Source organism: Pygocentrus nattereri, chromosome 6 (assembly GCF_015220715.1).
Source record: "Pygocentrus nattereri isolate fPygNat1 chromosome 6, fPygNat1.pri, whole genome shotgun sequence".
Taxonomy (NCBI): Eukaryota; Metazoa; Chordata; class Actinopteri; order Characiformes; family Serrasalmidae; genus Pygocentrus; species Pygocentrus nattereri.
In genome coordinates this window covers 20,857,335-20,883,654 of record NC_051216.1, presented here as the reverse complement: position 1 = coordinate 20,883,654, position 26,320 = coordinate 20,857,335, and the positions used below count along the sequence as shown (strand labels likewise).

The 26,320-nt window shown below is 40.3% G+C and overlaps 1 protein-coding gene across 1 annotated transcript; it reads left to right on the top strand.

The window, feature by feature from the left end:
- The first annotated feature begins 1,407 nt into the window (after window positions 1–1,407).
- xirp2b (xin actin binding repeat containing 2b) lies at window positions 1,408–25,683 on the top strand. The gene is made up of 9 exons (XM_017692279.2): window positions 1,408–1,539; window positions 5,734–5,891; window positions 9,154–9,282; window positions 12,490–12,561; window positions 13,149–13,206; window positions 13,327–13,421; window positions 13,859–23,279; window positions 25,071–25,201; window positions 25,551–25,683. The coding sequence occupies exons 2-8, from the start codon at window positions 5,835–5,837 to the stop codon at window positions 25,160–25,162; spliced, it is 9,924 nt and encodes a 3,307-aa protein (XP_017547768.1). The 5' UTR covers window positions 1,408–1,539; window positions 5,734–5,834; the 3' UTR covers window positions 25,163–25,201; window positions 25,551–25,683.
- The last annotated feature ends 637 nt before the right edge of the window (window positions 25,684–26,320 follow it).

Below are 26,320 nucleotides of genomic sequence, written 5' to 3'. Positions count from 1 at the left end.
CTGAGAAAGGTGATATCAGCTCAAACATTCACATTAAGTGAGGTGCTGTATGTGGGATATTTTACTTAGTGTTGAAATAACTAATGTGTAAATAAAAAAACAATGTTCTGCATTTCAACATGTCTCATTTCAAATTCGGTTTTGTGTTGCTGTCCAGTTACCTACATGTTGTACGGTCTTCTTAACACAATCATTTTCAGTTTCACTTTGTCTCCTTTCCTTATTCTTCTGCACTCCTGACTTTCATGCATTCTCTCATTTCCTTTCCTCTGATGTTGCACATAGGTAGCAGGTGTTCAGAGGCGGCAGTAGAAGGTACTCAGAGGATTTTGGATCATCTTGCTCTGAGATTTCCTGGCATTGCTGTTGATGTGGAGTGGGAAGACGGCTGGCTTATTTCTGAGCACAGGTGACAGCCTGGCTTGGGAAGCGGCGAGATGGTGTCATTTAACTCTATGCTACACTGCTAGATCCTGCCGCATTACTGATTAACTCATGCAGCCTCATCCCTCTCCTTTGGGGGTTTGAACAGGATAGCCTAGGCTGCCTGATGTCCAGCTGAGACTAAAAGGACAACCAATTCTCTCTCTTTCTATCTCTCTCTCTTTCCCTCTCTCTATAGGCCTCAGGTGTCTCTACTGTACTGTTTGAAACCCCTCAGGCCCCTTCATTGCTGCAGTGACCCAGTTTAAAGGCCTCAAACCCACTCCTCCCTTGAGCTTGTCCCATGCTCTGTATTCCAACACCTTGTTAGCATTTGAGCTGTGTTTTGGGGGAGAGATAGTTTTGAAAATCAACATAAAAGAACTCTTCAGATGTAGCTAGACTCTCTGCTGTGTTACTGGAGTGAGCAAAGCAATAACCAGACATACTTATGACTCTTGAGATGTAATTTATAGTCCAGAAGATCATGAAGGGACTGAAATAAAGAATGCAGTTCGTGTTGATTAGTCAGAGTATGAAGGATGAAGCACTGATCAACAATTTGCTACTGTCCTTTATCTCCTGCAGGGAGAAATGTTATGGACAGAAGACTTCGCTGGACCTTTCAGTATTCTTCATTCTGACATATGCTGTCTTGCCAATATTTATAATTCATAGCTTTGACCTATTTTGGTACTATGAAATGCAGAAGTCAGAGTTCTCAGTTAAATCCTCAGTCCTTAGCATAATGTCATATGGAATGATAGAATGAAGAATGGTGATTTATTGTACAAAGGGAGGGTCTCTGAGGCCTCAGGAAGTCCAGGGAAGTGGATTTCTGGAACTCAGCATGGAAGGCATGAAAGCCTCTAAAAAAAGCTTTAGTGGCAGTACGTGGGGTTGGGAGGGCAGGGGAGAGGAGGGTTTGGAAATAAAACCAGCTGTCCCTCAGCTTTCCAGTTAACATAGTGAGGCTGCTGGAGGAGCTGGTCTCCACCACCACTGGAGGACTGTCACAACTGCTGGCACGACAGGCGACCTGCAGGCCAGGCCGAGCACTGTGGAGTTCTATCACACCCTGCCCTCCTCCATTAGAGCTAGAGCTACACATAGTTGGTGAGTTGGGTTCCTCCCAGTGAATGATCCACTTGTGTTTGGTCTTGCATGGTGTAATAGGCAATTATAGGAACAGCCTTTTTATTTTTTATGTTCAGGGTGGCAAAGACAGGTGGCACTTTTTTGTAGCTGTTGGAGTAAAAGTCATTTTATTAGGCAAAGTGTTTATTGATTGAGGTGCCTCCTTCTGTAGTATGGAAGGTCCAGTGGGAGCTGATGCATTGCTCCATTTCTTAGTGTTCAAGGAGAGTGGAAAATTTTGCAGGTGTTTTCGGGAGATAAAGGGTAACAAGACTGCTGAGGATGCAAATTTCATTGCTTACCATAACCCAGTAACAAGTTACTTTAAGCAACTTTGTTGATACAAAATTTTCATTACATTTTTTCAGTTTAGTGATTTGCATTACTGGCATTACTTTGGCATTATTACTTGCCCATCTGAACTCATACTAGGCCATTTTCTGAATTCTGCATAAATTAAGACTCATTTCTGTTTATCGCTGTTGTCACAAGAAAATCTTGTATGGCCAAAATGAAAAGTGTATAGGAGAAGTAAAAAACCTACTTTACCTTTAATGTAAGTAACTTTGGGCCATTTTTGGTTCATTCTTCATGAAATTTACACACAATGTAAAGAGCAACAGGCTTTTTAAAATGATGTAAAAAAAACTGAAAAACAACAAAAATTGAGATGCAGGGGTTTTCTTCCTATAGCAGCAGTAAGCTTTTAAGAATATCCAGAATATGCTTTGTCTTGGATAGACTCAGTGTCAGAGGAAATTCTGTATTTAAGAGCCTTTTAGTCTAGAACTAGATCTGAAAATCATTTTGGGAATGTACATCATATTGTTTTAGCCACAGATACTTTAATATTAAAGGATTGTCAGATGTAATATTTCAGCCCTGTGAAATGTACAGCTTTCTTGAATACCCTGGCACAGTATGTAGTGTAGTACAAGTGAATTTGTCGATCATGTATAGTAAAAGAGCTTTGAGGGCCCTGGGGATTGTCTAAAAAGTTATTTATTCTGTTTTTGGTCTGTCCTTTATGTGATTCTGTTTTTTTGTTTTTTGTTTTTTGAGATTATAGCTGTGAGATTGGTGGTTGTGCACCATAACTGGCTTTTCACAGCAGACTGAAATATGAAATCAGAAATGCAATTTTTGAACAACAGCATTCTCAGTGTAATTATCACCATCATAGAAGCCAACTTTTCTTGTTCACAGAGAGCAATGTTTTTTACAGGTTTTTTTGGACCAATTTACTGTAATCACTACGTGATGTCAGTGCTTTTGATTTCAGCTTACTTAAGTGGTATTTAATTAGCCATATTTAAAAACTGAATGACCCAGAGTTCACTTTCGCAGACTTTCAGTTTTAACCTCTGTCAGGCTCTCTCGCTGCTGTTCTCCCTTGGAAACCTGAGCCTTCTGGCTATACTGGTTTAAAATAAGACTGATTTATTTTTGCAGGTACTTGGCGCCTAGATTACTTCACTTTCCTGTCATGCGAGCTCTCGACTGAACATAACTCGTCACAAGATAGGCCAGAGCTGTTGACACATTTCAACCCCTATTCGGGTCACATGTTGATCAATCTGAACCATCATGACCACCAATGTGCACTGCAAAATAAACCTCTATTAGACATAAAGAACTTGGCAAGAGTATCATCCACAGTAGCATTTAAAGGCATTTAATGCATGCAAGTAGCATTAACCATACTTATTTCAGGGCAGTCTATGGCTCATTCCTCCTGACAGCTTGACTGGTTTACATTAACATGCGCCCCATTCCAGTGGGGCTAAAATAGGGTCAGAGATGGGTCTGGGCCCAAGGAGGCCATATTCTACCAACGAGACTCCCAACTGCATATCATGTGATTCAAGCTCTGTGTAGCCTGTATTTAAGAGTTGTGTGCTGACTTTAGTGAGCTATTTTCAAAGACTCTCCACATCCTTATTTATGTCATGCAGAGTGAGCGTGATGTAACCCGTTTGCAATTGCTTTTGAGGGATCCAGTAATCTGAAAAAGAAAATAGGAATACCAAAACAATATCACACAAAGCAGAGACCCAGCATGTCTTCAAGAGTGGCAACATTTGTTTGTATTGTCATTTTTATGTCATTTAAAAATGCAGATGTTGACTGGACCTATCAGCAGTCAGAGCTGAAAATGCAAAATCCTGACATGCCCCTCCTTTTTCCTCCATGATGATTCATTCTGAATGATTCAGATAGTGCCAATATTTGAATGTTAAAGGTTTTGCTCACTGCTTCATTTATTCAGATAGTGCCAACTTGCTGCTGTAGCTAGTACATGCATTACTGTCTGAAATGCATAGGAGATTGGAATATAATTGGATTAGTTTTGATTGAAATGCATATACTCAATATCCAGCCAGGCTTTAATTCACAATATGCACTCCTAACAATGCGTGTGTAGATATATCCACAAGAAAAGATCTGTTTAAAGATGCCTCTTGAGGGAGAAAGAAATCTTGTGGCAACTTCATTATTAAAACTGGAGCACCCTAATTATGCATTGCTTTTAACATGCCATTAATAATGGCTTTGTGTCAATTGAACATTTTAATTAGTCAGAAAGATGCTTTTGCACATATCATGTTGTCAACTCTGCTGTCCTTTTTTTGGCTCTGCAAATGAAAGCAATCTTGTCTGAAATATTGAAATATTTGTTTTTTACGCTCATGCCATGGTGATTTATTTTAATTAGGGTTGTTATTTCTTGTTATGGCGGTTGACTATCCTATTTTGGTGCATGGCTGAATCCTTTCAAGATTTCCAGTGCTATTTGAGGAAAAAGAGCATTGTTTGAGGACTGAAACGTTTACACAGGATCCATGCTAAACATAGACTGCATAAAAATAAACAATGTTGTTATTTTGTGCAATTAGAATAGAATTACATGAACTGCAAAACTGTGCTCTGTTTGATAGCTATGACAGATCACAAATGTTTATTGACACCTTAATTACTCAGTAAGTCAGGACCGTTGGCTCATGATATTGCTCACATTAGCACAAATGAGGCATTTTTCTTTTGCACAGTGCATGTACAACAGAGCAAACATAAACAGACAGACTGGCTGGGCTCAGATGCAGTGTACACTCTCCTTAGGTAATGAGAAAGCTCTGGTGCGTGTGTGTGTGTTCATCCTCATAGGTATAGAATGTCTGTGCAGCCAGCAGCTCATTATCTTAACAATGTTTTACGATAGGCGGAGCAACATAAATCCATATTCTACCATGTTTAATTGGGCTGCCAGTGAGACGAGCGTGTGTAATTGATTTGAATGATGCTCCAGTATAAGGGGACTATCTTGATTCATTGAAGTTCTTTTTCAGTCTGGCACCATCTTGTATGAATGCCTTGCTGGCTATGTATAGTCTGGATGGAATAACAGAGTGACTTCATGCTCTAACAACGCAGAGGTAGCAGGTGATCCTGTAAGACAAGGCTAACACACAGTCTGCTGTCTGAACTAGTTATAGCATCAGCACCCTGTGGCGTAGAGTGAAAAATCACTGCGCTATTTTGTTCAGGTAAACATGGATGTGCCTTACCCTCCAAACAGCGACCATTGATAAATGCATAACATGAGGATAACTTAATGCATCCCTGTCTCTACGAATATACGAATAGGAACTCCTTGTATGGTCTGCAGCTATATTTAAAAAAAAAAGAGGCTTCTGTTTTTGATGAGTGCTTATGCAATTTTTCAGCTTACACAGTGCAAGTACAGGATGTTATGTAACTATTGTGGGGTCATTAGTGAGCTGTTATTTGTTATGGAATGATTCTTCCAATAATGGTGTTTTTTTTTTAAACAAATAGCATAATTAAAATCTAATCAGCCTATTGGATTGTTGTTTAAATATTATTATGATCAAGTTTTTTTTTATTACAACATGTACTATCGGCAGTCCCTTGCTGCTAAAAACAATTGAGGGCTGTGCATTTGCAGCTCTGCTGCAAACTAGCCTTTCAGAAGAGAAACTGCTTCTCCATTAAATTGATGCAGTGAGCAGGAAAGCAGGAACTTTACAGCAAAGGACTCAAATTATATGAAAAACTTGTAATGTCTTAATTCTATTGTGGAATGTAGTTGGCTGTCAGAGTGGCTTGCTTTCAATAAAGTGTGTTGTTTTTTTTGTTTGTTTTTATGTTCAGCTGGGGGCAGTGTGGTGGTGGTATCCAGGCCTGGTAATCGTGAGGGGGCAGAGCAGCAGGGGAGCAGGCCTCACTCTGAACCTATCCCTCTCAAAAATCGCATGGCCATGTACCAGGCTGCAGTCTCCAAGCAGGATGCCCCAGACTTCTCCAGCGGGGTAAGTTACCTTACATATTCACTATATTGCCAAACGTATTCGCTCGTCTGCCTTCACACACATATGATGTAGAGTGACATCCCATTCTTAATCCACAGGCTTTATATGTTGGCCCACCCTTTGCAGTTATAATAGCTTTAACTAAGTGTGTTTAAGTGTGTTTATGAGAATTTTTGACCATTCTTCCAGAAATGTATTTGTGAGGTTGGACACTGATGAGAAGGCCTGTCTCACAGTCTCCACTCTAATTCATCCCAAAGGTGTTCTGAACACCTGAATTCAATGATTTGGATAGGTGACTCAATACTTTTGGCAATATAGTGTACATAAACATAATATATACACTATATAGCTACACATAATGTATACAAAGGTCTGGGTACACATACAATACGGTGCAAAAGTCAGACATCTTCCTTCATTTATTTCATTTCTCAGAATTTTCAAATCTAGAATTAAAAAAAACAATTAAAAGATTCAGACAACATGGTACCCCGAACAAGCCTGTAAAACCTGGGAGACTACCAAACCTTCATCATCAGATAAAAAGTACCTAAAGCTTTCATCTTTGAGAGGTAGAAGAAAATCTAGCTCTATTCTTTGCTTCAGATCTGAAAACACCCACAAGCGTTTCTGTCCATCAAGACAATAAATCAATGCTGTGGGTCTGAAGGGATGTGTACCTTGAGGTGGAGCGTACAGTTCTGGAGAATAATTGCTGATATTTGAACTTGACAGCAAAACAAATACACCCCTCCCTTCATTGCATCTTTAGAAATATCACCCTCCAAATTTGTGGATGTGCATTGCCAAGGTGGACAACACTGGGATAACAAAGTTGTTTTTTTACATTTTCATGGCCATAAAACACTTTGCAAATTTTGTCTAGACAAATGACAATGACAGTGTTAGCGCAAAGACACAGCAAGTAATCTAACTAATGTTAGTAAAGTTGTGGATTAGCAAACTGACTAGAATTGCTGCCATTTTCCTGTTCCACCTTAAATGGTGCAGCAGTTACATTCTGACTCATCAGTTTCTTGTTCAAATTTTCCCAGTCCACCTTAAATGGTGCAGCAACTCCCTTCAGGTAACAGAATAGAACTGTTGCACGATTTAGGTTGGACCTGGAAAATGTGAATAGGAAACTAACTTCAGCCTTGTCAACTTTCAGAGGTCTCTCCACTGTTGAAACATTCTTGCCCAATCTAAGAACTTTTTTCTCAATCTTTGTTCTTCAGATTGTCTCCTCTTTGACTGTTTCTCAGTCATCTCTCCTTCTTTATGCCGCATGGAGTTCAGCATGTAGCTCATCCTCTCCCCCTTGTCCTGTGCACAAGCATGAACACTCCCTGTTGCTGATTGGCTGGAATAGTGTTGTGTGGCTTGTCTGGAGCCACTTTGTTTAGTTCTCATTATGAGCACTGGAATTTTTTTCAGTGCAGTGTGCACACAGAACAAACAGCTAGCAAACCATGAGGGGATGTTCACTGAATTACTGCACCTTTAGTGGACTCATGATTCTAAATTTGTAATTGGGAATATTTGGATAGTGACACAAAGAAATAACGCTGTAGTAAAGGAAAAGGGTGGACAAAAAAATTGGGGTGGGGAACTAAGGGCCGGTGTCTGGCAGAGTTTGATGATTTCCCTAGTCTAGCAAATCAACTAACAAATAACTGATGAGTTAAGTTTGTTTTACAAGGAAAATCACCAAACTGCAGTTACCCCTACAATAAAAATATTTAAAAACTGTGTGTTATATTTTGTTGTATTTCTGTGTCATTTTTACATGAAATGAAATGAAAACTAGATAAATTGCACTTAATGGCTGTAAATTCAATAAATGATAGGTAGTTGCACACTATTGCACATTACTGTATTTAAAGTGTTTTTTTAGAATTATGCTACAAACTATAGAAACTTGCCAGTAATTACATAGTACACTTTGTCATATGTATAACTTTAATAATAATTATAGAGGAATTGGATTATTTTTTAAGTGACAATGGAAAACATGTTGGGATGTTTTTGTGAACATTTCTACAATTCAATGTAAACATGCTTACAAATGTAAATATGAGCAAGATTTTGAGCTCAAAATAGTAGTTATAGCTGAACCAAGTAATCTACAGCAAATCATAATGGCATTAAGAGTGTGAAGTATAGTGTCAACAGACTGACGCACATTCAGGATCTATTTAGTCGGCTCATGAATGAAAAAGGTTATAAAGAATAGTCAGTAAGATGCGGTTGTTTTTCATGTCTACATTTACACTGTGTTAAAAGGGTATTATTTCCTTCCTTTTGTTCGCAAATTCAGGTACGATTTCCAGCTCATTGATTTTAGCAGTAATTGATGGCTTTGCAAATCCAGCAACAAAGGAAACTGAAGTGTTTTTGATTTCACCCTTGCTCAGAGGGAGAGAGGGAGGGGAGGGTGAAAGCGAGCGAAAGAGAGAGAGGGAGAGGAGAATTTAGATTATACATCTGAAAAGCAGTTCAATATGCAGATGAAAGAGTTCTTCCTACATTCAAACTGTACATAGCCAAAATCCCAACAAACTTGTGAATGTGTAACTGTTGGCAGAAATACTGTGTGGTATACAGCATTTTACCCTCTTGGGCAAATTCATTTGGCTCTGTTACAATTTGCCTGTGACATTCCAGAGACAGAGCTTTGGGAACTGTTCTAAAGCCTGAAGACCACCAGTCCCAGGCATCATTCAGGGCAGGGTCAGCGTGAACCGCCTTTGTCATGGTTTGGGAGTGAAATGTGATGATAGCTGACCTATATGAGTTCAACACCTTTACAGAAAGCTGACACCCATTCTCTCTCAATCCTTCCCTCCTCTGCTCCCCTGAGAAGTCACTCAATGGTATTAATAGATGGCACTACATGCTACCTCTGCCCCCTACAGGCTACTCTTCACACTCATCACCTTTACGCCTTTATGCCTGTCAGTTCACTGCTGGGCTGAACTGCGGTGTGCATGGGTATGAGTGTGTATGTATATGTGTTCTGTGCATGTGTGTCTGAGACTATGAGCGCTGTTAGATATGTGTGAATTAGCAGCTTGACAGTGAATGAAAAATAATGCAGTCAAAGGTACTGTTATGAAAGGAGAAAACAAGGATAATGGAAGGGGGGATGAGTGTGTTCTCATGTTTACGCCTGTTCTGACCCTTTTAAAAACTTGGCTTATGACTGGTGCTGAGGTGTGAGAGCTAATGTGTCAATCTCTCTCCCTCTCTCCGTCAGGTCCTGGAGGAAGCTGAGGTTTGCTCCCTGCCTGGAGGATTGGCCAGCATTCGGAGACAGTTTGAGAGTGAAGAGCTTTCTTCCACACACACAGCCACACAGTTCCACTACACACACAGATCCATGCAGGTAATTAGTAGATTACTAATAGAATGCAAGTATCCCTTGCAAAGAGCGCGGAGACTGCCAACAATGAAAGAAAAAAAAATCACTGTTTTTAACCCTTAAACCTAAACCCAAGCCTAAATTCATACCCTAATTCAAATGCTAGTTCCCAATCCCAATCCTAGCACCCCTCACACTAGGCACATAGTGTCTCTGAAGCTCCGGGTCTCTGTGGGAAAATTGAATGAGTTATTTTTTATTTATTTTTATTTTTTTTACCAGAAGATCACCGGACCCTCATTAAGTAATTGAAATACAAATAATGCTAGATACACAAGCAAGCTACCAGACCTGTGCATTGTGTGACATCACACCAAAGTAAATCTGCTATTAAACAGTAACACTTAACATAAACCCTGCTACATACCACTGACATAACCATGCCATACACCTGTCATGGCCTTGTTATTATTACCATTAATTGTCATAACAGATATTTTAGTTTTCGCTGTCATAACAACAAACTAGAGTAGGCTTAGCACATATGGATCAGGATATCATGACAAATTCATTTTATGTGTAAGCATACCTGGCCAATAAATCTTGATCCTGATTCTGATTACCAATAATAGTAACATGACACGTCACGTTGCTGAACAAAATCTGCCATGAATGAATGAATGAATGTGACATCTGCCATAACATGTTTATACCATGGTTATGTCAGCATTCAAGTCTGAGTAAAGTGTTACAACACACAGTATTATGCATCTTCAAACAGTTATATATCATAATCAACTACTCAAACTGTACACTACTACTGCCAAAGCAGCTTAACTACCACATTTGAGAATGCTTGCTTGTTTCCTTGAGGTATCTTGGCGAGTTCTGATGTCAAGTTAGTGCACAGCAGTGTCAGCTTCCATGCAGCAAAATTCACAATTTGACATGACATTATAATTCAGAGGGTGTGGGGTCATTCAGAGAGAATGTCTGTACGGAAAAATTTATCAGGTTTAAAATGGCATAATAGTTGTGATTTTCAAAAATGTTTTTCAAAAAGTTTTTACCTTAGAGAAATCAGCTTAGACCTATATATAAAATAAATTGTTTATGTATTTTTGTATTTTAGGGGGCTATGCACCTAATATTTTCACACATGTGGTAATGTGATGTGACAATAAACATGTCTTGATTTGATTTTGATTTGAGTTCCTAACATGGGCATGACTCCGATAACAGAATGACTACACTGACGGATTTTCAGGACTGTCATTGGGAACGCTAATTTTAACCACAGTAATACGTCTCTGCAACCAAATCTGCTTAGATTATCTCGTTATCACAGAGTTAAACCTCACACGCAGATTTCTGCAGTTCTTTAGTATTCATAAATGCAAACTGCATGCGCGCAGCACCTGCACGAATACCAGACAACTAGCAGTGAGAGAAAGAATGAAAAAGCAGATTCATCTGCGCCAAAGCCTGTATAATCCTAGCCTGCCAATCCAAATCCAATCCAGCCCATCCATCCATACCAGTGCCTCTCCCTGCATGCCTCGTCCCCCCCTGCAGGGACCAGTCCCTGATGCAGCCGTGGAGAAAAGATGAGGCTGAATACTGAACGAGAGAGGAGGGCTAGAGAGCTGCTTTCACTTCCATTATTTTACAAACCCAACAACAGGAGCTAAAGTGTTTTGGGATTTCAGCTCGAAATGTCTGCATTTCTCCAGCTTGTGTTGGTTGCCTTTACTTATGTGTTAAATTCCACCCGTTTAAGCTCTAGAGGTAAAGGTGTATCCATCAGTGCATGTGCTACCTCACAGACCTTTGAGCTTGGTACTGGTGTGTTCTGCAGATGATGGTATTCATTGAGAGGGCCCCTGAGCATGACAATACATAAATCTTCAAACACAAAAACCACAACAACAACAATAATAAACATGGGACACAAGTGATGCCATTTATTCCTCAGCCAGCTGAGCAGGCTGATTCAGAGACATTAAGAATGCTGAATTTTATTGACATTAGCATGATTTCACTGCAGTTTGCCTCTCATTATTTAAGGGTGTTTTCCACTGTTCTTGATGATGCACACTATTTGAACATTAATTAATCTTGCCTAAAATTATAGAGCAAGAGTTACAGCAAGTGTCTGTTAAGTAGACAGTTTGATAGATAGATAGATAGATAGATAGATAGATAGATAGATAGATAGATAGATAGATAGATAGATAGATAGATAGATAGATAGATAGATAGATTTAGCAAGAGAGAGAGAGAGAGAGAGAGAAAGAGAGAGAGAGATCATCGGAGGTGCACCGATTATGATTAGGATTTTTTTATTGCCAATTTGTATTGCTTTACAGCCAAATTAGCTGTTTTTTACAGCTTTTTTTAACTCAAAACTCATACCATGTGGACTAAATGAAAACCTGATCACATTTCCAGTGCTGTCTCCTAGTCAATGTCACAATACAAATAAAATTATTAAACTGGTATTTTAAATGTGTAAAAGGAAAAGGTGTTACATCAAAAGTAAGAGCTTACTGGCTACACAAGAAGTCATATGTAATTATGGTACAATATTTGAGTATAGATGCAATAGCAGCATTTATATACAGCACTCAGTACTTACCTGCCTCACATTATTTACATCATAAAATTGCAAAACAGACTGGTCAAAATCAAAAGGATTTTGCACACATCTGCTGAGTCTGATCTTGGCTGATTCCAATCATGCATCCCTATTGTGCGATAGTTTAAACACCCCTAGTCAAATTACACATTTTGTTGATTTTCTCATTAGTTAAAACATTCTCTAAGAGAAAGACACTTGACATTTCCTGCCTTTTTTCAGCAAGTTCTAAAATTTTAGTGTATAATTTCTATTTATTTGCTGAGTTTTTTCCCCATTATATTAAATTTAGCAATTAAACTGCATTAAGATGTGCAGAGGTATGTGCTCTGTAGAGGGTGTGTACTTATAATCACTTAGAAATTAAAAAAATATATCAATTGACCACCCAAACTATTGCAAATGACTGTATGTGTATTGGTGGGTGTGGAGACTAAAGGGTCCCTGTTTTAGAGAGGTGTGAGTATTTTGTCAAGGGAGCTTAACTAAAAATTGTCATATGACTATTAGAGAAGAGTTGGCAGTATGAATGTTTTTTCTTGCCATTGCATGGACTTCCAGTTCAGCTCATGACTCTGTATTCCATTGCACAGGAAGTGTCAAACTCATCTGAGCTGTCAGTAAGGCATGGAATCAGAAGAGGAGAAGCCCAACAGGATGAAAGGGTACAGATGCCCTCAGCCAGCTCCTTTAACGACTAACCCACACAGGCAGCATAATGAAGCTACACAGGCAATCACAGGGCTCTAATTTACATTTCTGAGGCGCTGAAAGAGCCGTAATGTAATTTATTTTTTCTATCTGCTATCCTACCATGGCACATGAAAGTGATAACTAATGAGATAGTCATATGCTAAATGTCAGCGTCTACTGTTAATCTGTCAGACTCCTATGGGACCCTTTTGAGACAGAGGGTTACATCTGGTTAGACTCTGTGTATAGATTTAATGCCCAAGGTTCCTCTTTGCTAGATTTGAATTACCCTCTCCAAATTAACAAGCCACACTGCAAGTAGCTTTAGTGATTTGCCAGAAAACTTTGCAAAGGACCTACCCAGTTCGGTGAAACAATGAAACCATTTGTAATGACAGTAACACTACAAATCTGGGAGAGAGTGTGAGTACTTTGTATTCTAAGATAGAAAATTCTAGAGGAAGGCCTGTTCATGGCTCACTAGTGAAAACATAGGATTTTTATTATAATTTATTTGAAACAGTTGTCTTGTCCATAATTATATGTGTCCTTTTCACAGGTTTCACATGATTTGAGTGTCCACCATGGAGTGGCCTCAAGTGTTGAGAATCATAATGGTGTGAGATTATTCAATCCATCATTTACAGAATCATTCCACTGTTCTTGATTGCAGTACTTTCCAATTTAAGTATCATTATAAAGACTTTTAAAGAAATGTATCATCTGAATGATTGCAGAAGAGGAAGAGTACTACCCAAAGCTTTCAACTAAGGAACTGGCGCAGCACTTCGAGAGAACAATTGAGGAAGCTGCTCCAAGTAAGAAAATTAAGGTAATGATCTTTTGCAGTGATTGTTTTTTTTCAGTCCAATGTGATTTGGGGATACTGCATAACTATGAAGTTCGGGCTGATACAGTGTCTACAGAGAATATGCTTAGTTACTATGCTGTATAGCAGGTTTTTTAGAGCCATGAAAGAGTACTTGTTACAAACCTTCATAGCACTGATAGGCTCTCCATTTTCTTACATTCCATTTTCCTTTATGTAAATCCACTCTCTGTATCCATTATCAAAGTCAGGATTCTAATCTGAAAGGGGGTTTGAGATATGTTGATGAGCTTTGAACATCCAATTCCAAAAAGTGATTTCCTTTTCAAAATTGATTATATCAAAATTGGTAATATCTTATCAGACATTACCACTGAGATAAAAGTTGGCCAGAGAGCTATGTTGAATGATGCAACCAAATTTTCTCTCCCCAAAAAAAGATTGAACGTGACATCACCAGTTCACAGTGGGCTTCGGGTGTAAATGTATACCACCAAGCCTTCAAGGGTGAGATATCTGGCACATCAAAGGATACAGTAGAAGCTGCAGGAGCTGAGGCAGAATACCCAGAATTTTTGACTGCTACCAATGATGAGGACTTGGATTATCTGCCCCCACCACCGCCAGACCTACTAGAGGAAACATCTGAGGACACAGGTTTCCCAGAACCCTCTGAATCAACACAGCCAATAAAGCTCACCATCAACAAAGAGCAATACTTTAAACAGAGAGAGCTACTGGAACTAAAGCGTCTGTGCAAGCACATTCACCCTGATGTCAGGAAAGACTTGGAGCGAGATTTCTACTATGAGGTTAATGAGACGGACGGGGATGAGGAGCTGGTAGGGGATGTGCAGGAGGCCGCGTACCATTTTGAGCACAGTGGGAGCAGCCCTAACAGGAGCCCGGAAAGAGAATATCTGGAATGGGACGAGATCCTGAGAGGGGAAGTGCAGTCCATGCGGTGGATGTTTGAGAACAAACCCCTGGACTGCATTAAGGACTCTTCAGATGATGATGAGGACAGCAGAAAGATAGTTCAACAGGAAATTATAGCTGGAGGTGATGTGAGGAACACTGCTTTGATGTTTGAGACTCAACTCATGGATATGTTAGGGACAAATAGTAGTTATACCGAAAAGAAGCATTCTTATGATGAAGTAGGTAAAAAAGATGTCCGCACAGCAGCTTGGCTGTTTGAAACAAAACCGATGGACTCCCTGAATAAGATGCATGGGGATGATGAGCAAACCAAGGAGGTTGTCTTCACACAAGAGGCAACCCGGGGTAATGTGAGATCTATGCGGTACATGTTTGAAAACCAGGAAATGGATTCTCTGGGTGACACGGAAACCATGGATGAAAAGCACCTTCTGAGTCTGAAGTCTGTCATGGAAGAGATCAAAGCCGATGTGAAGATAATTGTTTGGATTTTCGAGACTCAGTGTATGTGCGTGTTGAGGGAGCACTCAGGCAATTTGGTGGAAATCACTTCTGTCCGCAGAGAAGAGACAGAGAAAGGTGACGTCAAAACATCACGGTGGCTTTTTGAGACGCAGCCCATTGACAAGATTGAGAAAGACCTTTCTCAAGTTAGACTAATCTCTAGTATTTCCATGGAAGACAATACACAAGGGGATGTGAAAAGGGGTAGGTGGTTGTTTGAGACAAAACGACTGGACTCCATAAATGAGGAGTGGGAAAGAATACATCAGCAACAGAAAGAGGAGATCATTGGGGCTGATGTCCGCAAACACTGTATGGTATTTGAGACCCAGCCCATGGACACACTGAAAGATGATTCAAACTCCAGACCAGTCACCACTGAGGACATCATTGGAGGTGACGTAAGATCTGTAAGACATTTGTTTGAAACAGCACCATTAGATGAATTGAAAGAATTGCCAGAGGTGGGAAAGCTGAAGAAACGGGTGGCCTCAGAGGAGGAGAGGGGGGATGTAAGACATCAGAGATGGCGTTTTGAGAATCAGGCCCTAGGGAGCATCCGGAATGAGGATGGTGAAGTGAGCAAGCTGAAGAAAGCAGTGATCTCTGAACAAGAGAAAGTTAGACACCAAAAGTGGCTATTTGAGAACCAGAAACTTGAAGATATCAGAGAGGAAAAAAAAGAAATTATGAAAATGGTCAATACTGAACAAACAGATGAAGAAACATACAAAGGTGATGTACGCAAGAATTGTTGGGTGTTTGAGACTCAGCCCATGGACACATTAAAGGATGACTCAAATGCCAGACCTGTCAACACAGAGGAAATTATTGGAGGAGACGTTCAGTCTGCCAGACTCTTTTTTGAAGCTGCTCCAAAAGATGAGTTGAAGGAACTTGCAGAGGTGGGGAAGCTTAAAAAAAGGGTGACAGCTGAGGAGGAGAGGGGAGATGTTAGACACCAGAAGTGGGTCTTTGAGAGCCAGCCTCTAGAACAAATCAGGGAGGAGGAAAAGAAAATAACAAAAACAGTGAATGTAGAGGATATTGAAAAAGTGGATGTAACAAACTATAAGCAAATCTTTGAAACATATGATCTGAGCAGATATGATGAAAATCAAAGGATTCAAGTTGAAGGTGTGACCAAAGGCTCTGTCAAATCAAACAAAGATCTCTTTGAAGCCACACCATTATATGCCATGCAAGACAGCTCAGGTCACTATCATGAAGTGAAAACTATACGACGTGAGGAGATTGTGAAAGGGGATGTCAAGAGTTGTAAGTGGATGTTTGAAACCCACCCTATTGACCAGTTTGATGAAAGTATAACCAAATTCCAAGTCATTAAGGGCATTACTCAGCAGGAGGTTCAGTCAGGTGATGTCAAAACAGCAAAATGGCTTTTTGAGACCCAGCCTCTTGACGCCATCAAATACTTCAGCAATATTGAAGATGACGAGTGTGTTACTAAAGAGACAACTGAAATAGTGAAAGGTGATGTTAAAACCTGTAAGTGGCTATTCGAAACCAAGCCAATGGATGCACTCTATGAAAAGGTTGAGCTCAAGAACGAAAATGAAACTAACGAGGTTCAAAAGGGTGATGTGCAAACTTGCACCTGGCTCTTTGAAACTCAGGCCCTCGATACCATCCGAGATGACTCAGAGACTGTGCTGAAAGCATCTACTGTAAAACAAGAAGACATTCAGGGAAAAGATGTGCGAATGGCTCGTTTCCTCTTCGAGACGGAGAACCTCGATAGCATAAGTGGGGAGGAAGGACAAGTTTTTAAGCGAGTGACTGAAATTGATATCCAGTCTGGAGATGTATCTCGCATGAAATACATATTTGAAACTCAGGCCTCTGATGTTATAACATCAACCTCTGAGGAATTCATGCGCCAACTGAAGACCGCCCAGGCTGAGGACATTCAAAAAGGAAATGTTGGAAACTGCAAATGGCTCTTCGAAAACCAGCCCATAGATGAGATCCGTGAGAACCCACATGAACTAAAGGGGGCACGCACAGTGACAGATGTTCAGGGTGGCAATGTTGACAAGGGCCGTTTCATTTTTGAGACCTATTCATTAGATAAAATACAGGAGGCCTCCTCTGTGTCAGAAATAAAAAAACTGCAGAAAATCATCCGTGAGGAAGAGGAGAAAGGAGACGTTAGAAATTATGCCATGATGTTTGAAACACAGCCACTTTATGCCATCCAGGACAATGAGGGACACTATCATGAGGTTACAACACTCACTAAAGAAGACATACTGAAAGGGGATGTTGTGGGTGCCCGCTGGTTGTTTGAAACAAAGCCTCTTGATTCCATTAGAGACACAGAAGAGGTCTACCTTATTAAAGCTGTTACTGAAGAAGATATTCAAAAAGGTGATGTCAGTTCTGCTAGGTGGAGATTTGAAACCCAACCTCTTGACAAGAATGCTGACGACAGCAAAAGCTGTTTTAAAACTGTTGAAGATGTAAGAGGGGGAGATGTCAAGGGAAACAAACAGCGTTTTGAATCTGACTCAATATCACAGAAGTTAGTTCGCACTGTTAGCATGAGTGAGATACATAAAGGAGATGTTAGGGCAGCTAAATGGATGTTTGAGACTCGCGCTATTGATCAGATCCATGATGAAAACTCAGAAGACAAGATGGACACAGTCATTATGCAAGAACAAGTAAAGGGAGATGTAAAACACTCTGTGTGGATGTTTGAGAAAAATCCACTCGATCACATCCAAGAGAACAGGGAGATTAAGGAGGTTGCTCATGAAGAAATACCCAAGGCAGATGTGAAAACAACCACTTGGCTATTTGAAACAACTCCATTACCTGACTTCAATGAGAGCAATGTTGAAAAAACTGAAATAATTGGTAAAAGTATAAAAGAAACCCTACATGAGTTATACAGTCAAAGAATGGTGGAATCCAAAGGCATTATTATAGAGACTGATGAAATTGGGGATGTGCGAATGGCTAAGTACAATCTGATGAATAAAGAGGCTCCAGAGATTCAAAAAGAAGAAATCATCAAAGGAGACTTGCAGAACATCATGATGAACCTCCTCAATAGACAAGAGACAAGAGAGAAAGGAATTATTATAGAAGCACAAGAGCGAGGCAATATCAATACTATAGTGCAACAGCTGTTCAACCAGCAGACTGGCACCAATATGGAGAAAGAGGAAATAATTTGTGGTGACATTCAAGAAGCCATAAACAAGCTGTTGAAGAAGGAAAACACAGGCAAGCATGGCATCCTTATTCAGGAGGATGAGAAAGGAGACATTCGTATGACTATATATTCTCTTTTCAATAAACAAGAGGGCACCATCATTGAAAAAGAAGATGTAATCAAAGGCAATGTACAAGGCTGTCTACAAAAACTGTATAATCCAGACATGGAAGAGCTTGTTAAAATTAAGGTGCATGACACAGAAAAAGGAAATGTGAACTTTTATTCAACCTGTATTGAGTCAGGAGCTCTGGACTACCTGAAACAGCTCCAGGTAGAGCCAGAACAGGATGAAAAATGTATAATACAAAAAGAGGAAATTATGTGTGGAGATGTTAAAGGAACAAAACTAAGCCTTATACATAATCAGGCTCAAATCTGTCGCCTGGTGGACAGGGAAGACATTGTGCCCGGTGATGTTCATAACGCAGTAAGGGTTTTCATGACAGAGCCCCCTGTCTCATTTGAACATCTCCAGAAAGAAGAGATAGTGGGAGGTGATTTAAGAGCCACTTTGGACTCACTGACACAGTCCATAAATCAGTCGGTCATTTTAGACAAAGAGGAGATTGTAAAAGGTGACATCCCTACAGCCCTCAAATCTCTTGAGGATGCCCAAAAGCAGCCTAAAGAGGTGGAAAAGCCTGAAATAGTCCCTGGTGACATCAAAGGAGCACTAAAATCACTGAAAGACTCAGCTACCACCAAAGTTGATATTGTTATTGAAGACTTAGTTCCAGGTGACATCAAAGGTACATTAAAATCTCTAGAGGAAGCAAAGCAAGCAGTGAGAGAGGTGGAGAAAGAAGAGATTATAAAGGGAAACATTCATACAGCTTTGCAGAGTCTGCAAGAGGCTTCTAATGAGAAAAAGGTTTACCAGCAAGAGACCGGAGTCCAGGGAGATGTCAAAGGAACAATTCAGCTCTTCCTGGAACCTCCCTCATCTCCCAGAATGCAGCGCAGAGCCAGCACAGAGGGTGATGTGAAGCTGTCAATAAAAGCACTGTATGACACACAAGAACAGGTTCAGTCAGAGAAAGAAGAGGTGATAAAAGGAGATGTTAAAGGAACAATAAAATGCTTGCTAGAAACAGCACAGCGAGCAAGCCCAAAGATTCCCAGGAGAGAACCCATAAGAAAGGTTAAGGTCCCCAAAGGTAAAACCCCATCTCCCTCGCAGCAAGAGATCCAGACACAAAGGCCTGCCACCACGGTGAAAAATCTCACCAAAGGCAGCGAGTCACAGAGGAATGTACAGAAGCTTGTAACCACTAAATCAATGCAAAGCGGAGAAGAGAAAAGCACGCTTACGGCTCAAATCACAACAAACACACAGGCGTCAAAGACCACCGTGGTAGAACACAAAACAATAGTTCAGACCCACGGGGTTAAAACTTTAAAAACAGAATTCCGCAACCTCAAAACAAACAGTAAAGGCATAATCAGATTAGATAAAACCAAAGACAGACAGCAGGAGGTTTGCGTAACACCCCCACCAAACACTCCTCCATTGCCAGAGTCTGACTTCCCCCTCCCTCCCTCTCCCCCTCCAGATTATGACACTCTTTTCTTCCCTACCCCTCCTCCTCTCATCAGGGGTGACAATGACCTTCCTCCTCCACCCACTCCTCCACCTCCACCTCTCAGTGACCCAGTGAAATCAGATCCTGATCATTTACCTCCTCCACCTACTCCTCCTCCTGCCTGTGAAACAGAACAAGAGTTTCTTCCCCCTCCTCCCTCTCAGCAGGAGCTAGATCTTGTTCCCAATACAATACCAGCCAAACCTACCAAATTAACAGTTAAACCAGTCAAAGCTCCAGCTCTGTGTAAAGTGCCAAAGCTGGAGCCAGCTGTGCATTTTAACAAACTGGATATGCAGGCCCAAACGACTACACAAGTGGTTACAAGCAGTGAAACGGAGGAGAAAATCAGCAAAGCACAGACACAAAATATCATTTCATCAGTCTCATCCACTGTGTTCTCATCTGAGATCCAGTCAACCGTTTCAATGCAGCCACCTGAGTCACCACGTCCTCCTAAGAAGGTTGTTCTTCCTGTATGTTTGACCCCACCAGCCTCTCCACCACCAAGCAAATCCCCAATAAGTAAATTCAAAACTCCATTAATAAAAGCAGAGCATAAATACAGACAGCAGAGAGGGGAGAGCTGCACACCACCCAACTCTCCAGCTTTTGAAATTCACATGCATGAGTCAGTCAGCTCAGCACTTGAAATGCTTTCCTCAGAAGGCAAGAGAACAGCACAATCTGAGCAGGGCATATCATTTGATTTTGCTCAAGAGAAAGCTGAAAAAACTGTGACCAAAGCCAAATCAGACACAGAATCATATGATTCATCCAAGCATGCCACTCTCTCAGATGTTCCCCCAAGCAAGTCTTTGATCTCCACCACAAATGAGAAATCTCCTTCTGAATCTGCCATTATTTCCCCAACTAAACAACACATTATCTCTAATCAGACATCCCAAGCCACTTCAGTTCAGCAGCAGACTACATCCGCCTCGTCTAAAAAGAAGAAAAAGTACCGGTCCATGACGACCAGTATTCAACAGGTGACGTCTACCTCTGTTACACAGTCGCCAATGGTTATTAGCAGTACTGCACAGGTTTCTGCCAAGGTACAGACAAAGCAATGTGTCAGTGAAGCAGAAGATAAGCAAATTGTATCTGAAAATGTTTCTGTAAACAGTGAGGCAGATGCCATTAGAAAACACACAAAGACAGAGGAAAGTAAGAAAATTGATATCTCAGCATCTAAAGGCCAAAGAAAAAGTTCACCTGATCAGGCCAAACCAGGAAAGGTGAACACAGACAGTAAAAATAAGGAATGTGAGCCAAAAAATCTGAAATCTGACAGAAAGAAAGGCAGCAAGAGCAGCAAAGATGAGAGCACAGAAAAAAAGCCCGCAGATCAAGCTCAAGATATAAAAGTCACACAGGAGAATGTCCAGGTGAAAGAAAGTAAAGAAAGAAAACTCAGTGAGACAGAGAACAAGGTGGAAAAACAGGTCAAGCAAAAGGCTGAAGAGACCCCTGCCACACCAAAGAAGAAGAGGAGAGCTAAACCCAAGAAAGATAAAGAAGCAGTTCATCAAGCTCAGAGTGCAACACAAAGTAATACTGTTACACCTGTTTCCCCCTCAGTGGCAAAACATTCCGTCTTAACATCTAATCAGAAAAAGGAGGAGATCACTGTGGTGCAGACTCACAAAACAATTCAGGAGGAACACTGTGGGGTCCACAAAGAGGTCATCACTGAGAGTGATGTCCAGCAGAGTTTGCACCAACAGGGTGCAGCTATGAAATCTCAAAAGCAGGTCAAGGCTCCCCCTGAAAAGGAAGAGGAAGTGGGCAGCCAGCAGATTCTTGACAAATCAAAAGATGAAAGCAGAAATGTTCCAATGAAAGTGTCAGAGAAGCCAGCACAAAGGGAGCCTGCCAAGACCTCAGCAGAGAGCACGGAGACATCACATAGATGTGCAGAAGCTCAGAAGTTGCTGTCTCGTATTACAGAATCGCTGGAAGCTGGAGAAAAAATGGACTCCAAGTGTGTGAAGACTTTGCTCAGTGAAATCCCAGAGTGGCTTATTGAGCCAAAGGAAAGGCATGATTTGGAAGAAGCAGCAGATGAGCACAACATGCAGAAACTCAAAGAGATTGTTACTCATGTGCAAAATCTTGTTGAAGCAAAACTAATGCACTTAGAAGGAAATGCTGCTATTGAAAAGCATGAATGTGAGGCTACATCTGAAAAATTGGTTTCAAGCAGAGCAACACAAAGGATTTCAAAGATCACCATTGGGTCTAAAAAGGTTGAAATGCAAAAGAAAGCAGTAGAGGAGAAGAAAGCCTCTCACAAAAGCCGGAAACAGCAGGAGAAGAGCATTAAACCTGCTGAACTCAGAGCCCCATCGCCTTTGATAAGAATGCGCTCCCCCTCTCCCACATTCATCACAATTGAGTCTACAAGAAGAACTGACTCACCACAGAGAGTAGCACCATCTCCTCCACCAAAGCCACCTACTCCTCCACCACGCAGATCCGAAACACCCACATCTCGCTTAAGCAGAGCCTCTCCATCACCTGCTCTGGCCAGAGCTGACAGTCTGACGAGGCTCAGAGAAGCCACGGCTAAACTCTCACGTGGATCCTCACCTGATCCCATGCCTCATCCTGTGCCGGTTGCCTGTAAGAAGTCTGAGATTGTGGAAACTCCAGCCTCATTTCATCGACAGATCAAAATAGATTCACAGCCTTCTGTGGACTCAAAGGTTCTGGAGGAATATAAAGAATCTTCAGGAGTGGTTGTGTCAGAAGTGGTGACAACATCAGTTAGAGAGGAGAGAGGGTTCTTTGAGGAGGCTCAGAAAGTTGAGGTAAATAAAACATTCACAGAAAAACATCCTATTGATATTTCTGAGCATTTAGGTCTATCCACAGAGGAAGCTGAGACTGAAGTGCCAAAGAAAGAAAAAGGGAATCTGCCCAAAGTTGACTTGCCTGGACTGGTCAACAGTTTTGAGTCACAAGGGAATGAGGTAGGTGGGAAAGAGTCCATTGACATCCTTGAAAGGCCTGGCAGTGAAACACAAGACCCAGAGCCAGACGCAGAGAAGAAAGCAAGTCAACAAGAGGATACTGCGGCTTTCAACATCAAGGTTATTAAAAATGTTTTTGAAATGGGTGAGCAAAGTTCCTCTATCAAAGAACAAAAAAACAAACAGGAGGAGCAGGCGTCAAGAGTGAGTGAAATTGCATCTGAAGGTTCAAAGCACGAGCCTCAATACGCATCTCAGGCAAGCTCCCAGCAGACCTCCCCTCTGCCTCTGTGCAAAGAAGTAAAACTGGAGAAGTCGGTCGACCCATCAGGCTTTTCAGAGACACAAACCATCAGAGAGCATTTCTCCACTGTCGATGAATTTGGCACAGAGATAAGTGGAACAAGAAGCACCACAACCATATCTAATCATTCAGAGAGCATTTTCGCACAACCTGCTCCATTCTCTTATGCCGACGCTGTGAAGAAAAAGGCCCCAGAGGTGACGGTATCACCTGAGGCCTCTGCTGACGAATTGCTGAAGAATTTCCAAATGACGTGGACTGAAAGTGAGAGTGTGTTCAAAAGCCTGGGCTACAGCGTCTCAGGTGAGAGAACCTAAGTGGCAAGGAATTTGCTGAGAAACATGCTTTCACTGTATGATGGGATTGGAAACTAACTAAGCCGAAGCAGAGCAAATCCTTTCTCTACCAGACAATAGTGGCTAAACCTATTCATATTGCTTGTGTATCCTTATGCGCCTTAAACTGCATATTTTTGTGATTGCCAGTAAACAAACTTTTCGCAGTATGTCCCTGCATGCCTAGATTGGATGTAATGCATTTGTTTAAATGAAACATGTTATTTTTGTTTTATGTGTGTTTGTGTGTTCTGACTTAAAGACAGATACAGGAAACTGGAATCATGTGGCAAATTGTTCCTGCTAAATATATTAGCATTTACCCTAAGAATTAATATTAAGTGACCCTTTGAACAACCTCTATCCCATTTGCATGATTCCCTGGTGGGAGTACACTCAGAAAAAAATAACATCTAACAACTACTTATTTTCAGTGTTTTGAAAATGAGACTAATACTCAGTTTGCACGCAATAGAACAGTTTTTTAGACTGCACATTGTTTTTGTTGCTTTGTGATAATTGCATGATCTGTTGTTCCAGTGAACAGTGAATAAATTGATGAAAGAAGAGCAGTACATTATATAAAATTACCATTTTATTAAGTTCAAAGGACCCGTATGATGGAAAACAACATTTTTCTCACCTTTTTGAAGTAAACCACTTTGATGCATTATGTAATCATTGTAAAAGTTTAAATCATATCATTCACTCCCCATATATGCAAACTAAGCTGCAAATCCTTTGAATACATTGTTTCTGTGATGCCACAAACAACAACACATTTACAAAAATCTGCCTCATCAGCCTATAGCAGTTTAGCCCTATCCATTTGTGTTAAAATTATTTCAGCCCAGACTGCTTTTTGAATTAGGCACAAGACAGGGCAGCCAATCTGAACAGAGCTCAAATGACATATATCAGTCTAAAACAAAAATAGTTTCATCTCAAGGGATAAAGAAATGGTGATGTAAAACCAACTATGGCAATGTTTATTACATAAAACCACATAAACATTATATGTGGATTCAAAGGAAAAAGGGGGAAAAATATAAGATATGGACCCTTTAAGATTTTGTCTTGATATATCATTTTTAATAACCTTGTCTCATATGTCTATAAGATCTGTACGATTTTTTTTCCTATGTAGACATAGATTATAAATACTTCACTAATACATTCATATTTTGTATTATTGTTTTTGAATTGCTTCAGGTTTATGTTATTTTAAACTATTCTGCACAATATGGAGGCTTTGTGAAGTTGCAGTGTTACTTGGTGTCAGTACACAGAGCAGTTTATCTTAACATTAATGGTGTTTTATGTAAATAAATAAACATAATACAAACAAACATAATTACAATAAATTTCTTAGATTTCTTAGACAATAAATTTCTTCTTAAGGCCCATAGCCATCTCAGATGTGCTCAATTCCAACATTACCACACTTGATTAAACATAATGAAGGATTCATTGGGCCAAACAAGGTGTTAAATGACCACCACAATTAATAGTGGGCTGCCACAAGGAGAGGTTTGAAAATGGTTAAACACATTGACATACTTAACATCACTACTTACTATATTAATATTATTTGTATGTATACTATTATGAATGTTTTCTGTGTATTCTGTGCGTTTTCTAAGCATTTTCTACCAGTGAAACATCTATTAAAAGTTACTTTTCTAGTAAGTACTGTACATCATGAATCACAAAGTAAACTGAATTGTTTAGAACTGAATTTGTGTCTTTCTTTGGTCAGATTCGAGTTCCAAAGTCGGAGATGTGCACAGTGTGTCGGAAGAGAGTGTACCCCATGGAAGGCCTGATAGCAGACAAAAAGAAGTTCCATAAATCCTGTTTCTCCTGTGAACACTGCAACAATAAATTAAGGTATGTCATGTTATGTTTACAGTTTAGAATGTGAAACAACTATATGAATTTATAATTAGTTGAAATATGCATCTATGCACTTACATAATAACAATTCATATGCATTATAAATGTGTTGTAACACATCAACTCATTGTTATCTCCAAACGTGGTCATCAGCAAGCCCATAGGTTACACGTACTATGGGGAACATTATAATTGTGTGGCCCTACACAGATATCTTGCAGGAGATACTTAAATAGCTGTCATATCAATAATTAGAAGTGATGTCCAGGATGACATTTGAGAGCTGAGATCAAATATGTGAATATGTTTTGTCTTTCAAATAATCAAGCCATTTATCCAACAGCCTTGGAAACTACGTCTCTCTCCACGGACACCTATACTGCTTACCCCATTATAAACAGCTCTTCAAATCTAAAGGAAATTTTGGTGAAGGATTTGGATCTCACAAAGATTTACCGAATGCCAGGAATTTAAGGAATGCTGAAGGACTCGACTGGAGATATTCTCTTTCACAAAGCAGCGTCAGTTCTGTATTAGACATGTTTGAAAAAGAAGCATCTAAATTAAATGAGAAAACTGATCAAACACCCAAAAACCCAAATAAAGTTTCTTTAGTGTGGCCCCCTCAAACTGACCCCCCAAAGAAACCCTTTACCATGGACCAGGATATACAATTAGTAAAACCAGTTTGGCCTCCCAAGAGTGATTCTTCAAAGTCTCCAAAGCAACAGCGACGGAAAATATCTCAGAGGACCATGCTTTATGAATAACATTGTAAAGCCCACCCGGGTGCTTGGGGCACAGAGATATCTTATACACTGTATGTTCAAAAGTGTCCAGACACCCTTTCTAATTAGTGAATTCAGCTATTAAAGGCACACCCATTGCTGACACTGGCATTCAACTGTGCACACATGCTTACACGATCTCCAAAGAAAAGCAATGCCAATAGAAATGGAACTCTCTGGAGCAGCCACAGATAAGCTTAAGGTCATCATGCTCAATGCCAAACAGTGGCTAGAGAAGCATAAAGCTCTCCCGTATTGGGCTGTGAAGCAGAGGAACTCTGTTCTTGTGGCTCAGTGCCATAAAGTCTTCATGTTCCAACATCTA

What these genes read in the sequence shown, in the direction of transcription:
- xirp2b (XM_017692279.2), top strand. Translation starts at nt 5,835, where the DNA reads ATGGCCATGTACCAGGCTGCAGTCTCCAAGCAGGATGCCCCAGACTTC. An exon ending in ACACACACAGATCCATGCAG is followed by an intron (nt 9,283 to 12,489) that starts GTAATTAGTAGA and finishes TCCATTGCACAG; the next exon opens with GAAGTGTCAAACTCATCTGA. An exon ending in CTCCAAGTAAGAAAATTAAG is followed by an intron (nt 13,422 to 13,858) that starts GTAATGATCTTT and finishes CCCCAAAAAAAG; the next exon opens with ATTGAACGTGACATCACCAG.